This window comes from Spermophilus citellus (assembly GCF_964194105.1).
Source record: "Spermophilus citellus genome assembly, chromosome: 4".
NCBI lineage: Eukaryota > Metazoa > Chordata > Mammalia > Rodentia > Sciuridae > Spermophilus > Spermophilus citellus.
Window position 1 is genome coordinate 147,300,915 of NC_138185.1, and position 16,091 is coordinate 147,317,005.

Below are 16,091 nucleotides of genomic sequence, written 5' to 3' on the forward strand. Positions count from 1 at the left end.
TGGGACAAGGGTGAGTTCCCTGTGCACGCAGCAGTCCCAAGCAGAGAGAGTAGAGTGCTCAAGTGAGAGAGCAAATAGAAGGCTGGTGTCTCCTAATGGGAACTAAAAGGATGGGGGCAAGATGGGAGGGGTTGGGTCCCTGGTCTTGGATCTTTACATTTCTTGCATGCTCCTTACACTGGGTAAACCCCATGCTTGGCAGTGGTTAGCCCACTACTCTAGACTTGAGTGTCACCTTAGGGTGGGGGTGGGAGATTGGAACAGGGGAGGGACTGACAGTTCCATGAGGTGAAGCCATGGTACCTCTGGTCACTCTGGATACAGCTAAGATGACCTTCTCTCTTGCCTGCTCACCTGCAGCAATCCAGCAGACCTAGGCCATGAGCCTCTTGGACACAGCACATCATCCCTCGGACCTGCAGCCCGTCTCCCTTCCCCTGCAGAAGGACAGTTTTGGACACCCTTTGCCCACTGAAAGAAACTCCTGGCCTTCTTCCCCAGATGAGGATCCTGATTTACTGTCCTTTCCTCTGCAAGAGCATGGCCCCAGATCCCTGGTCCCGGGGAACCTTCCCTCCCCGGCTTTGTTCCTAGAGGAAGAGGAACAGAATGAAGACGATGGAGACACAGCCAAGCTGGAAGGACTGTGTAGTGAGGAGCATCCGAGCCAGTTCTTCGCAGAAGCCCAGAGGCTGCGGGAACACAGGCTCTTGTTAGACGAAGAGGTGACAGTCAAGGGGCGGGTGTATGGTGTGCACCGGGTGATCTTGGCCGCAGTCAGCAGCCTCTTCCGAGACAGGCTGCTGAGCGGCGCAGCGCCGCGGCTGGGCTTCAGCCTGGATGTGGCCCCGGGGGGCTGGGAGGCCGTGCTGACCTTTGCCTATGAAGGGGTGCTGGGCCCCGCCTCATTGGGGGATGTGCTGGCTGCGGCCGATGCCTTGGGGGCGCCCCGGGTAAAGGCCGCGGCACAGCGGAGATGCGAGGGACCAGGAAACGCCAGGGAAGAAGAAAAGAAGCTCAGCCAGGCAGAGGAGCTGAGGGAGAATCTGCGCAGCATAGAGCTTCTGTACCGAGAGGGCGTCGGGTGTGACCTGGAGCTGGAGGCAGACGGCTACAGGTTGCGGGGTGAGGGCCTGTGGGGCATTACATGGCTGCAGGTGCAGATGCTACAGAAATGGTGTCTAAGCAGCAGGTGGTTTGAACTCCACCACAAAGATTTTGGTACTGCTGTCAGAATTTCTCTAGGGTGACTTGTGGCGCTCAGCCAGTCACCGAGAACTGCGCGTGCGCAGTACAGTTGTTTTGCCAAGGCGTCCGGATAGATTTAAAATGACCCTTCAGGCTCTGGGTTTTTTCCTGCTCACTAACAAGGAATTTTCAGCCAGCTGGCTGGATTTAGGGGTACAATCCGTGGCAATAGAACAAGCAGAAAGCGATTGACTCAAACAGATTAACTAGAGGCCCTTCTTGGCATCTTCTGTAGTACACAGGAAAAGGCAGAGGTATTGGGTGGAAAACAGTGTGTCAACAGTGTGCTTGACAACATGCAGACTTAAGTGTTCTGCAGCTAATGAGCAAGGTCTGGTACTGTTTTTTTTTTTTTTTTTTTCCAGAATCTTAAGGCTAGCAGGCCATGGCACTTTGACTTTAGTCACTAGGAAAGCTAAGTAAAGTAGGGTTGAATAAATTGAGTATTATTCAGATTCTTCTAATACTTAGTGAAGTACAGGGTACCAGGAATTTTTACACATGACATCTCTTTCAATTCTCACTGAAAACTAGTGAGATAGAAACCATTGCCCCTAGGTGCAGATAAGGAACATTAAACTCAAGAGTTCTTAGCTGATGAAAACACAAATACAAGCTCACTCTTATTAGTTCAGTCAGCTTCCACTAGGCCTTGCATTACTTCCTCTGCAGTTATACCAAGATACACACGACTTGGAAAATGGATGTGACACTTCAAAGTTCAAAGTTACAAGGAATTAGTTTAGATTATCTAGTTCAGCTCTTTACTGACAAAGAAACCAGACCCCAAAACATGTCCAAAGTCATATAGTTACTGCTCGGTACAGGAATGACTGGGGACCAGAGTGTTTCTGGAACTCCCAGAAGGAAAACTATCCCAAAAGCTTTTTTTTTTTATCATTTCTGATAGCATTTGATGGAAGGGGACTTTGAAATTTCATAAAAAAAAAAATTTCACTGGGGCTTGAAATTTAAATATATCCCTATCACGGTCTAGGAACCCCTCACTTAAAGTGTTAGGAGGCAGTGACAAGTACAAGTGGTTGTGAGCCCTTTCATAGTTGGATCTGAGCTACAGGTTGATTGATGATATGGAAGCTGAGTGGCTTAGAATGTAGATATTCTCTGACAATATATAATGGAAAACTATCACTGACGTTCTTGGGAAGTGCTAGGCCACTACCTACTGCTTAAAAAGACAATGGAAAGCCATATCGACATCAGTTACCATTTGAGAGAGGCACATACATCATATTGGGCCAAAACAGCATGGAGTTAATAAACCTCACTAAGAGTTTGGCTCCTTTGTGACTTGTCAGAGAGGACTTCTAGCAGCATTTCCCCCTTTTTATTATGAAGCATCTCAAGCATATAGAAAAGTAAAGAGAATATTAAGATGAAAAGTCAAATACTTTTCATGCAGACTTAACAAATAACATCTTATTACTCATTTCATCTCTATTTTTTTCTAAAGTTTAAAGGAAGTTTATGACATGTTTCTCATAAATGGTTAGGTGAAAAAAAAGAAGGACATTGGGGCTGGGATGTGGCTCACTGGTAGAGCATATGCTTAGCATATACTACATACTGAGTTCAATCCCTAGCACCACAAAAAACAAAACTGCTTTTCATATATCTACAATATCTTTATCATGCCCAATAAAATTAACAATAATTTTTAATATAATATCACCTAGGGGCTGGCGTTGTGGCTCAGTGGTAGCACACTCGCCTAGCAAGCCTGAGGCCCTGGGTTCGATCCTCAGCACCACATAAAAACAAGTAAAGGTATTGTGTCCAACTACAACTAAAAAATAAATATTTTAAAAAATCACTTAGTCCACATTTATATATTCCCAGATCCTAAAAATGTGCTAGTTTATTCAACCCAAGAATCAATAAAGGGCTATACAGTATTTAGTCATATGTCTCTTAAATTTCATTTAATCTAGCTGAGTTTCTCTCCACATTTTTATGACTTAGTATATTGAAGAAACAAGATTAGTTATCCTATAAAATGTTCTATTTCCTGATTTTCCCTTATGGCTTTATTTTGTTAGTTCCTTTAGTTTTTTAATTTCTTACAAATTTGACTTTAGATTTAAAGGCTTAATGAGATTTAGGTTAAATATTTGACAATGTTTGTTAATAGGACAGTTTCATAGTCATGAAGGCCATGCAGATAACCAAAATACTGGTACACAAGATTGTTTGTTGCAGGTTAATGTCAGTGACAATGGATGGTAATGATCTGCCCAGACAGCCACTGGATGGAAATAGAAAATAAATCACATCCTTTCTGTAAGATTCAGTTTCCTTTTCTTAAAACACGTAAATGAATTAGATGATTTTGAAGACTGATGTTCCAAATCTTGTGATTTCATGGACTATACCAAGATGAGCAGAGGGAAGTACAGAGGAAAGTTGGGACCCATGGGAAATCTTAAGCATTAAATCTTAGGCAAGAGAAGATGGCAATCAGATGGGGTTGGGTTAAAGCCATTCTTGAGTTGTACCACTTTTCCAGCAAAATCTAACAGAATGGATTATGGCACTGGCTCTTGCATTTGTAAAGAAAAGAACTTTATTCTGTGAATATAGAGAGACTTATATAAGTTGCACATTGGTCTGTTCAGTTTATTTTGTGCCCCCTTATAGAAAATACTGTCTATGCCATTGTCTTCATAACTTGATCCATCAGGATTTGTTTTCTAACTCACCTGGAACCAAAAAACTAAAGCATCTTGAAGCCACACTGAATATGAGACTCATGCAGGGTGCTCAAAAATATTTTGTGGTTTTTTTTTTTTTTTTTTTTTTTTTTTTTTGGTACTCGGGATTGAACCTAGGCGTGCTTTATCACTGAGTTATATCCCCAAACCTTTTTAATTTTTTATTTTGAGACAGGGTCTTGATAAGTTGCTGAGGCTGGCCACAAACTTGTCATTTTCTTGTCCCAGCTTTCTGGGTAGCTGGGATGATAGGCATGTGCCATTGTACCAGGCTTAAAATGTTAAAATTCAAATTCTTGGCTGTCTCTCCCTCTGGAGATGGCCTGCATCCTCCCTTGAATATGTATTTCTTACTTTACTCCAAAAGATATGTCTCCCCAAAATATCCTGCATTCTCCCTTGAAAGCATATCTGCTTTCCTAATAAATCTGACCAGATCTGCTAAATCAGAATCCCTGGGGTTGGGCACTGAAGGCTGCATTTTAACAGGCATTCTGTGGTATTCCAGTGCACACCATAATTTGGCCTGTGGCCTTGGGTGGTTGGCCCACTTTGGGGTTGTCAACTTAGGATTGTGCCTTGTAACACTCTGGGTCTTCCTCTGCTTCTTCTCTCCTGCAGTGCACCGAGCAGCCCTGGCCTGTGGCAGTGAGTTCTTTGGGGCTATGCTCCTGAGTGGGATGAGGGAATCCCAGGGCACAGAGGTGTCTCTGCATACCATCTCTAGCCAGGACCTGCGACTCCTTGTCTCTTTTGCCTACTCTGGAATTGTTCGAGCAAGATGGCTAGGACTGCTGAGAGCTGCCCAGGCTGCTCTGCAATACCAAAGCTCTTCCTGCCTGGCTTTATGTCAGAGAGCCTTGGCACGAGACCTCAGCCCTGCCCGATGCCTGGCCTTGTTCCCCATGGCTGAAGCCCCCGGGTTGGAGAGGCTCTGGAGCAAAGCCCGACACTACCTTCTCACCCACCTGCCTGCTGTGGCTTTGTGCCCTGCTTTCCCTTCTTTACCAGCTGCCTTCCTGGCTGAGCTCCTGGATAGTGATGAGCTCCATGTCCAAGAAGAGTTTGAGGCCTTTGTGGCTGCACGGTGTTGGCTAGCTGCCAACCCTGAGACCCAGGAGTCAGAGGCCAGGGCCCTGCTGCGATGTGTCCGCTTTGGCCGCATGTCTACCCGAGAGCTGAGGAAGGTGCGGGCAGCTGGGCTACCCCCAACCCTGCCCCCAGACCTGCTACACCAGCTGATGGTGGAGTCCGAGGTTCCAGGTCAAGAGAGGCGGAGGGAACCTGACCGGGCACTGGTGGTGATTGGTGGGGACGAGCTCAGACCTGATATGGCCCGAAGACAGCCATCTCGAAAAGTGTGTTGGGCCCGGGCCTTCCACTGTGGCATGGGACTGGTACGAACTGTGGAGTGGGGGCGGCTGCCTGCCCTGCCTGCCCCAGGTCGTTTCCGGCATGGGGCTGCAAGCGTGGCAGGAAGTGAACTCTATGTGTGTGGGGGACAGGATTTCTACAGCCACTCCAACACTCTGGCTTCAACTCTCAGGTATGGTCCTCTAAGAATGGGCAGGGTGTGGCAGGCCCCAAGGTGGGCAGGTGAGAGAAATTGATGACCCAACTAACTATAGGTTCCCAGAGTCATTCTTTCTATCTCTTGTCCCACTGTGCCTAGGTGGGACCCCAGTCAAGAGGACTGGGAGGAGGTGGCACCTTTATGCCAGGCTCGGAGTTTTTTCCCCCTGATGGCATTGGATGGACAACTTTATGCCCTGGGTGGACGATACAATGGTGTTGCCCTCAACTCTGTGGAAACATATAACCCTGAACTCAATATCTGGAGGTAAGCAGGCAGGGGCCATCAGGGAGAAATTAGACTTGGAGTAGAAGCAGAGTTGAAGATGCTGGTTGCCTGATCTTATATCCTGTTCTCCCTTAGGCCAGCACCTGCACTTCCAGCACCCTGCTTTGCCCATGCAGCTGCCATCTTGGAGGGCCAGTTGTATGTGAGTGGTGGCTGTAATGGGACTGGTCAATACCTGGGCTCATTGCTGCACTACGACCCCAAACTTGAGAAACCAGGGACATTTTTGAGCCCAATGAGCATACCTCGGGCTGGCCATGTCATGGCTGCTCTGGGAGGACGACTATATGTGGCAGGTGGACTGGGTGAGACTGGGGACTTGCTGAGCTTTGAGGCTTATGAGCCAAGGACTGATAGCTGGACTCGCCTGGCACCCCTGCCTTCCCCCCATGTGGGTGCTGCAGGTGCTGTGCTCCAGGGGGAGCTACTGGTATTAGGAGGCTACAGCCACCGTACCTATGCCCTTTCCCACCTTATCCATGCTTATTGTCCTGGCCTGGGCCGATGGCTGTGCCTGGGAACTCTGCCAAGGCCTCGGGCTGAGATGCCTGCCTGCATCCTGACACTCCCCACGGTGCAGCACATAGCATTGGTTCCCACCCTGCACCAAACCAAACCTGCTGGGTGAAGAGGGAGCAGCAGTGTATCAGGGGAGGAAGGGATAAGGAATATCTTAAGGAAAGGACAAAGATTATGAGGAGAGACAGAGAAGGCTTCTTGATAGTATTTTATTCTCATTCAGTATTTTACAGCTCATAAACTGCTTTTGTACATATGATTTCCACTGAGGAAAGGGTGTTGGGGAAGCCCAGGCAGCTGAATAGTTGGGTAAAATAGGCAACCCAGGAGTAATTCCACAAGGCTTAGGGATTCTTGGTAGGGGAAGTGCATCTGGTTGGGAAGAGTTAAGAAGCTTCAGTAGACACTGTGGGTGTAGCTCAATGGTATATCATTCATGAAGCCTTGGGTTCCATCCCCAGCACCAAAGAAAAAAAGAAAAGATCAAAGCCTGATGCAGTGGCACATACCTGTAATCCCAGCTACTGGGGAGGCTGAGGCAGGAAAATTGTAAGTTTGAGGCTAGTCTATGCAACTTAACAAGACTGTCTCAAAATAAAGCCAAACCAAAACAAAAGCTCCAGTAGCAAAGCATAGGAGACATACATGAAGGATAGTTAGAAAAGAAATTCTAATCCATGGATTGAGGAGAAAATGGGGAAAGGCCATCCATGAGTTTAGGCGAGTGGGAGGAACTGTTCAGCTCTCCTTTTTCCTAGCACTTGCTCCTTTCTACTGCCATTCCTGGGATGCCTCTTCATAATATTCTTTCTTAGGCAATTTTTGTAGGCTGAGTCTAGTGTTTCCAGCCTAGAGACTAGGCTTTCCATGAGAGTCTTTTGGTTTCCATGAGAGACAGAAGCTCCCATCAGAACCTGGACAGCATAGGTGACCCAGATGCCTGATGACCTCTCCAGGGCAATGAGGTGAGAGTATTGTGTGTGTTATGGGGAGATAAAGAGGCCCAGGAGGAGATGCCTACCGTGGAAAAGAGATGTGGTCTGAAGGGATGGGATTAAAGAATTTAGAGACCTATCTGGCCTCTTTCCTTCCCTTTGGGTAAACTGAGGGGCCAGAAGCAGAAATGGGACAGTTGTAGTGTGAAAGGGAACAGCTGAAAGAAGAGCACAAGACAGAGAAGACGGAAAAGCCCTTTCTCCTTGTCAGTCTCTGTCCCCAGAGTTGTTTTAAGTTTATTTCAGGCAAGGTTGAGTCAGATGTTTTCTCTCTCCCTCCAGCCTTCTCTTCCTTGTGGACTTGTTTGGTTTTTTGCCTCTTTTTTTTTCTCCCTCACATAGTTATTAATTGCCTGTTATATGCCAGGCACTGTGTGAAACACCAAGGATACATAACACAGAGAGCTCCTGATCAGAGGACAGACTTGTAAAGCAATACGGGTGTCATGGTGGATGTACAAGTCTGAGCAAAGTCCTGTGGGAGTCCAGACCGTGAAGTGAGAACTCTGTTCAGGGAAGCTTCCATTGAGGAGGAAGGCATCATCAAATAGGTATAGTCTGAACTAGAATTTTTTTTTTTAATGAAATAATGCTGGATTTTTTTTTTAAGAGAGAGTGAGAGAGGAGGGAGGGAGGGAGGGAGGGAGAGAGAGAGAGAGAGAGAGAGAGAGAGAGAATTTTTAATATTTATTTTTTAGTTCTCGGGGGATACAACATCTTTGTTGGTATGTGGTGCTGAGGATCGAACCCGGGTCGCACGCATGCCAGGCGAGCGCGCTACCGCTTGAGCCACATCCCCAGCCCCAGAATTTTTGTTTTTTGTTTTTTTGGCAGTAGGAACGGAACATAGGGGTGCTTTACCACTAAGCTCCAACCCCACAGCCCTTTTTATTTTATTTTATTTTTTACTTTGAGACAAGCTCTGGCTAATTTGCTTAGGGACTTAGTAAGTTGCCAAGGCTGGCCTCAAATTTACAATCCTCCTCAGCCTCCCGAGTCATTAGAGTGGCTGGGATTACAAGTGTGCGCCATTGTGCCCGGCCAACCTGAATCTTGAAGGCTGTCTAGAAACATCCCCATCTGAGGATGGGGATGTAGCTCAGTGGTAGAGTGCTTGCCTAGCATGCACAGGGTCCTAGGTTTGCTCCCCAGCACTGCGAAGAAATAGCATAAAATAATTAAAAAATACAGAAACTTGTCAGAGAAGGTGGAATGCATCTTAGACAGAAAAAAATGAAGAAAGGAGGATCTTCTGTGCCTTGTTTCTTCTCAGCAAAGGACAAGTGGGTATTCCAGAGACTCTTCAGAGAACTCTACTGTTGTTTCTAGCGCCCTCTTCTTTGGAGCCTTTTTGAAGACAGTACCTTTCACTTAATTGTATATTCACTCCCCACACAGTTCCCCTAAATCTTTCCTCTCTGGTGTTTTTATTTCTGCCCCCTGGGCTGCTCAGGGCAAAGAAAAATGAGTTCTTTGCCATAGGTCAGTTTTCTATTATCATTGTTTAAGATTTTCATGCTCCTAAAAGTGATAATGGAGTCTCCTTTGTACCTTTCTTCATTCTGTCCCTTGAAGTTCTTAACCTGTGTTTATATATTTTTGTGATTTTATTATTTTACTAAAGTTTTTTCCCTATATCTCTGTTTAAGATAGTCAAGCCATGTGTGGTTGCACACACCTGTAATCCTAACAACTCAGGAGGCTGAGGCAGGAGGATTTTAAGCTCCAGACCAGCCCCAGCAACTTAGCAAGGCCCTGTCTCAAAATAAAAAATAAAAAAGGCTGGAAATGTGACTTAGTGATTAAGTGCCCATGGGGTTCCAAAATAATAATGAAAATGATAATAGATTAAAAGTCAGAAAGGATTGAGGATATAGCTCAGTAGTAAAGCACCTCTCAATTCAATCCCCAGTACCGTGCGCATGTGCGTGCTCACACATGCGCGCGCACACACACACACACACACACACAAGATAGACAAGGAATATAGTTGAGAATGAGAAAGAATAAGTGGGATATATAAAAGAAAAAAGAAATTAAAGAAGAAAAGGAAGCAGGAAATTGGAGGGGATGAGAAACTGTAAGAGTTGGGTGAACGTCTGTAAACATTTTCTTTGTGATTTGTACCTAAACAGAGGCTTAAATAAAGATTTTGCAGTGATCAAATCATTTCGTGTCTGAGTTTTCTTCTTTTTGTTGTTCTGAGCTCAAACTCAGGACCTTAGGCATGTAGGGCAAATGTTCTGCCTCTGAGCTACTTTCCCACCACTTATAACCAATGCAGACATATCCCATAAAGAGGTGTTATTATTATCATCCCCATTTTACAGTTGAGATGACTGAGGCTCAGAGGACTTAGTAGCTCACATGAAGCCTCAGAGTCTGTAAATGTTGAGTAGGTATTTAAACTCTGGTGAAAGGATTTGAGAGCCTGCTTTCTCTGTTCTGCCATTTCTCTAATGCAGATCCATCTCCACTGAGCAGCAGGCTTTATTCATGAAATTCATACTTGGACTCTACAAATAGAAGCAAGTAGCCAGTATAAGTGGCACTGGAGGCATAGAGGTATGGTCTTGAGGAATCTAACATCCAATTTCTATAATACATAGTAGCTGTAAATTTCAAAGGAGCTCAAGCAGAGCAAGAGGTAGTGGGTTCTTCTTTCCAACAGTTTGTTTCATTTATTAGGATACGCTGGGGCAAGTATTATTATGTGAATTATATACCTGGTGAGATTTTAAAAGAAGGACCCAGTGACAATAGAGCCTCCCTTGCACCTTTGCCACATGAGCATGCTCTGTGTACTGCAGACTCAAGCACCAGCCTCCAGTGGGGCATGGTGGTGCACACTTGTAATTCCAGTGACTCAGGAGGCCGAGGCAGGGGGAATCACAATATTGAGGCCAACACTCAGAATCTGTCCCCCACCTCTGCCAAAAAAATCAGCCTCTAGTCCCACTGAGAGTGGTTATGAGATTACTGACCTTCTTTTCCATATGCAGTGCTGGAGGCTGAATTCAGGACCATGTATATGCTAAGCATGCACTCTATCACTGAGCTACACCCCAGCCCCTAACCATGTTTTCTTTTGTAGCCTTAATCACAGTGCTAATCAGTGACAGAGGAGGACTTAAACACAGGTCTGTTGAACTCCATAGTGCATGTTTAAATAACCATATTTTAGTATATACTGTATTGTCTCCACCCATATCTTGAATTATTCCAACATAATAACCAAGTATTCCGGATGTCTCCTAAGACCTGATTTTTTAAAAAAGTCTAAGATGTCATAAATTTAATTGCAAGGATCCATTTAGCTCAGTGGTGGAGAGCTTACCTGGCATGCATGAAGCCCTGGGTTCCATCTACAGCACTGAAAGACAACACTACCACCCTTATAATTATGAGAGTCAGAGAATGAAAGGATGGAGAGAGGAAAAACTTAGGAAAATTAGTTGATCAGTTAACAGTTATAGATAAAACCAACAAAAAGACTGTTTAGGACTTAAATGCCTTCATGGCAGACCACCAGGAACCCCTTACCTCTTTGCATATGAGCTTTCCGGACTGTTAATCCCAAGCAATCCAGAAGCAGTAAGTACTTCTCCATCAAGTAACTCTCTTTGTGGACTGCTCTCTCCTACCCCAAAACTTTCCCTGCTTTGTGTTATTTCACCCCTCCTATCTATAGCCCAATGAACATTCAATGTAAACATTACCTTCCTTCCCAAAGTTTATTAAAATACTTTTAACTGGAGGTCCAGGGACATTCTCCTAACAAGTACCTAGTCCTAGTGCTGGTAACTGTGGAAACTTGTTCTAGGACCTGATCCTTTTCTGGCTAGCATCTACAATATCTCAATAACCACCCCCCCCCTTTTTTCAGAGATGCCTCAGTCTCAAGAATTTTGTTTTAACAATACAAATTTCACAGTTTGTTTCATTATTCCTACATGACATTAAAATATTCCCTCAAGTCCATTATATTGATTTCCAAATGCCCTCCTGACTCAAGAGTAGCACTCAAATCCTATGTGAAATCAGGTATCCTCATTTTAATGTGATTATTCTTTTGACGTAAGTCTGTACTCCTCTGGCAGGCCCCATCTTCCAAGAGTTGTGGACTGCTGTCTAAGGCCAGCTGGGAAACTTACTAAGACCCTGACTCAAAATAAGATAAAAATTGCTGGGGGTGTAGTTCAGTAGTATAGCATTTGCCTGACACGTACAAGGCCTTGGGTTCAATCTCCAGTACCATGAAACAAAAACAAACAAACAAACAAACAAAAAAAAAAAAGCAGAAAAAATGCCAAAGGGAGCAGGTGCTACTCTGGCCACACACCAGATTGAAAATCAGAGGACTTGCATTCTAATGTCAGCTCTGTGTCAACCAGCTATTTAAACTTGGGCAAGCCATTCTGCACCATTTGAACCAACTATGTAGTGAGAAATAGGAGAGTAGTTAGGAAAGTTGAGGATAGCTGTTTCTAACCAACTGCTAAAATGTGGCTGGCAAGCTGCAAGTAGGATTGTTTGGGTTCTGTTCAATCTCTAGGATTGTCAGTCCTCTTCCCAGGCTCCCCCAAGAGACAGTGCTCAGGGATTATCAGATTGTACTATGTGTTCTAGTCTCTCCTCTCTAGACCAGTTTCACTTTTTCTCCTTTTGGATTTGCCAAAAGATAAAGTAACAGTGTCAATCCCTCTTTATGTAACTGGCTACACAGTTCCAGCAGGTGTCGCAACAGCTCCCAGAGTGTGCCTAAGAAATAGAAGTCAGGGGCTGACATTCTGGTAATGAAGCTGGCTAGATTGCTGGTCAGAGCAAATTTTATGGTTAAGTTGGTGAGGTTTTATTGTGGCTACAAATCTAGAATATTCACACTCAGGGTAGGGTGTAGCTCAGTGGTAGAGTGCGTGTAGTGTATTGAGGTCTTGGGTTAAATTCCTAGCACTGAATAAATAAGAAGAGTATTGCTACTCAAAATAGCCACTGACCTTTTATTTAGCCTGTTCAAATATTTGTTTGCTAATATGCAAGAAACAAGTTCTAAAGTTACTTCCTGGCCAGGGTTTAGACATCAAGAGTTTAGCCTTCATATCTTCTAAACAAGTGTCCCAAGATGGTATGGAAGTTGATTATTAAATTTTTATGCAAAAGGCAGATGTATGTGGGAATAATGCGCTAAATTTGTCCATTATCGTATAACAAGACCTCTTCTAATACCTCTGTAGGTTGAGAAACATACCCATTTCCCTGATTACATGAGGAGGGAAAGAAGTGCTAAGCTTTATGGATCACCATAATGTTTCCCTGGATTTGTTGACCCCAACTCTAGGTTTGTACAGCTACTAGGAAAAACGTGACATTACTGCATATATTTCAGGACATAGTTTGGATGTTGAGTAACTTGAAAATGCCAATTAATAATTGTTTGTTGGGTGAATGATGAGGGAGCATAACAAACCGTGGAAGTGAGTCTCCTTGTCCAGGGAGATTAGCTTGCCACATGGGTTAGCATGTATCACGGCTAATCTACCACCCAAGATGAGCAAGTCCACTAAATGAACCTTCTGCACAGTTCCAACATGTTAGGAATTAAGTGTTTTAAAAAGTTACAGAGGGCCATTGTTTTGGACTGAGCTCCTGCAAGTGGCTCCAACAAACCAGAGTAAAAATTAAAATGAAGCCATTCATACTAAAGTTTCATGTAACCAGAACGAAACTAAGTTGTCATCTGGGTTTCAAGAAATCAGGAGAGCAAAATAACAACCAGGTGGTACACGCCTGTAATCACAGCTATCTGGGGACTGAGGCTGGAAGATTGCAAATCCGAAATCAGCCGGAGCGATTTAGCAAGTCCCTGTATCAAAATGAAATTTCTAAGCAAGGGCAAGAGATGTAGCCTAGTGGTAGAGCACTTGCTTAAGGCCTTAGGTCCAATCCTCAGCACTGAAGTGCGTGTACACACACAGAAAGACACTCGAGGTAAATAATCTCATAAGGACAAAACGTTTGTTTTGGATCATGGTTGAAGAGGTTTCAGTCCTTGATCACTTAGCCCCGTCCCTTTAGTGCCTGTGGTGAGGCAGTACATCATGTGGGAGCATGTGGTAATGATGAGATAGGAAGCCACTTGATAATGGAGATAAGTTGATACCTGAGGTAAGATCTTAGCAGAGATTACATTGTATTCTCTGCTCCTGTGCTCCTGCATGAGAGAAGTTCAAGCAACTTAGTAAAGTACAGCAAAGTTGATTAGAAGAGAAAAAATCAGGGAAAGATACTCTCAAGGGGGAGAGTAGGTCCTCTCGGAGAGGAGAGTGACAACTTACTTCTTTGTGCGTTCAGTATTATTAGGGTTGGCAAGGAGGTTTCTGGGGAATTCTGCCTAAGCATTACCTCTTTTTTTTTTTTTAATTTTTTTCCTTTAGTTTTCGGGGGACACAACATCTTTTGTTTGTATGTGGTGCTAAGGATCCAACCTGGGCCGCATGCATGCCAGGCGAGCTCGCTACAGCTTGAGCCACACCCCCAGCCCCCCAAGCATTACCTCTTAACTTTTGACTGATAGTAGGACTTTTTTAAAGTCAGATTTTTAAAAAGTCCTTATTATGCATATTTCTACCAAAAGGCAACTCTTGGTCATTTTGGTTTGTGTAAAAGTCACAAAGGCCCTCTTTCATTCAGGACTAGCTGGATCAGGGTAACTTGTTTGTTATCAGTGAAGGAATTTTTGGATCTACATTCCTCATTCCTAAGAATGAAGTATATCCTTGAGAGTAACAAGTTTATTAAGGGTTGTAAACACTGCTATCTTTTTAAATCACAGCTGGGTCAGAATGGCCTTGTGTGAACTGCTGCAAAGAAAGAGGAGGTGAGACTCAGCACGTAGGCTCAGTCTACAAAATCAACCCATTCAATTCCACATTCCCACTGCTCATGTCTACCTGCTACTTAACGTGCTCATCTCATGGCAGCAGAGAAGCAAAAGAGAAAGGAAGGAAGAGGAGGGACCTAGCATCTCCTTTAAGGGCACATCCCCAGGGATCCAACTTCCTCTCACTAAGTCCCCCCACACCTTAAAGCTTCTGCTGTTATCCTGCTCCACTCTTGTATTGCCTATGTAACTAGTGAAATTTTTATCCTTCCCTAATCTTGCTTGTTTTTGAGGAAACGGGTTGCCTGAAGGCCAGTAGTTCCTCTTCAGATGGGCTAGCTTAAACCACTTGGATCTATGTAGCTATCAGCATGACCACCAGAAAACCTCCAATTTCATTAGAATCCATCTGCATGCTAAATGATGCTCCTCTTACCCCCGTTCCATGACAATGACAATTGCTATAATGATGACCAGGAAGAACCATAAAAGCATCAAAAAGGAATGATATCTGAATGCCCCCAAAATCTCCACTATTTTCAGAAAAGACATGAAAATTCCTCTCCTTTATTAGCCTATCCTCCAAACCAAGTTTTTTTTTTTAATTTGAATTTTACTTTTTCAGTTGTTAATAGAACTTTATTTATTTGTATGTGGTTCTGAGAATCAAACCCAGTGCCTCACACATGCTAGGCAAGTGCTCTACCACTGAACCACCACCCCAGCCCTTCCTCTCATTTTCTTTTACCCTGTATTTATAATGTCCTAGCCCCCAAGGCATTGAGAAGCTGATCTGTGACCTTTTCTCCTTGTTTCTCTTATTTTTGGTTAAAAATAAACCTTCCTTAGCTGGGTGTGGTGGTGCATGCCTGTATTCTCAGTGACTCTGGAGGCTGAGGAAAGAGGATTGCAGATTCGAGGTCAGTCTCAGCAATGTAGCGAGGCTCTGAGCAACTTAATGAGATCCTGTCTCAAAATAAAAAATTAAAGAGCTGGGGATGTGACATAGTGGTAAAGCAACCCTGGGTTCAATCCTAATAAAAATAAAAATCAATCAATCAATCAATCAATCTTCCTTCAGTTTGGGGGTCAAAATCAGTTACACTACCATATCCCAATAATATTACATGCTGGTGACCATGCCTTTAACACATGGGCCTTTGGGGAACATTTGTCTGAATTGTACCAATGCTCAAAATTTATATGACTTAAACTGGGTATGGTGGCACTTGCCTATAATCACAGTGACTCAGGGGCATGAGACAGGAGTATCACAAATTCAAGCTCAGCAAGCAACTTAGCAAGACCCTTTCTCAAAATTAAAAAAAAAAAAAAGACTGGGGATGAAACTAGTGATGAAGTGCCCCTGGATTCAATCCCCACTACCAATAAATAAATAAATAAAATGTAAAGACTTAGAACAATCATTTTATTTCAATAGTCCTCCCTTATCTCTGGGTAGTACATTCCAGGACCCCCAGTGGATGTGTGAAACCTCAAACAGATCAAATTTTATGTATACATGGTTTTTCTTATATATACATGCCTGCAATAAAATTTAATTTATAGCCAAGCATGGTGGTGCATGCCTGTAATTCCAGCAACTAAGGAGGCTGAGGTAGGAGAATCACAGGTTCAAGGCCAGCTTTGGCAACTAGCAAAAACCAATAAGCAAAAACCATTGGATCTCAGTGGTAGAGCACTCCTGGGTTCAATCCCCAAATAAATAAGTAAATGAGTACAGTTTAATTTATAAATTAGGCACAGTAAGAGATTAATTACTAATAATGAAATAGAACAATTATAACAATAGACTGCAAAAGTTATGAATTGTTTATTTCTAGAATTTTCTATCT

General features: G+C 43.9%; 1 protein-coding gene across 5 annotated transcripts; it reads left to right on the forward strand.

Moving 5' to 3' along the window:
- On the forward strand, positions 1 to 9,524 carry KLHL33 (kelch like family member 33). 5 transcript variants are annotated; one of them, XM_081290920.1, is made up of 5 exons: positions 1 to 81; positions 361 to 1,125; positions 4,602 to 5,526; positions 5,653 to 5,820; positions 5,917 to 9,524. In XM_081290920.1, the coding sequence occupies exons 2-5, from the start codon at positions 381 to 383 to the stop codon at positions 6,467 to 6,469; spliced, it is 2,391 nt and encodes a 796-aa protein (XP_081147046.1). In that variant the 5' UTR covers positions 1 to 81; positions 361 to 380; the 3' UTR covers positions 6,470 to 9,524. The 5 variants fall into 5 exon arrangements, with proteins under 5 accessions (XP_081147046.1, XP_081147048.1, XP_081147047.1 ...); XM_081290922.1 differs by having other exon boundaries at positions 2 to 62; XM_081290921.1 differs by lacking the exon at positions 1 to 81 and having other exon boundaries at positions 234 to 1,125.
- Positions 9,525 to 16,091: the final 6,567 nt, after the last annotated feature.

Excerpts from the sequence above, each read along its gene's own strand:
- KLHL33 (XM_081290920.1), top strand. The coding sequence starts at position 381 with ATGAGCCTCTTGGACACAGCACATCATCCCTCGGACCTGCAGCCCGTC. Across the intron at positions 1,126-4,601 it reads AGACGGCTACAGGTTGCGGG|TGCACCGAGCAGCCCTGGCC; the intron begins GTGAGGGCCTGT and ends TCTCTCCTGCAG. Across the intron at positions 5,821-5,916 it reads CCTGAACTCAATATCTGGAG|GCCAGCACCTGCACTTCCAG; the intron begins GTAAGCAGGCAG and ends GTTCTCCCTTAG.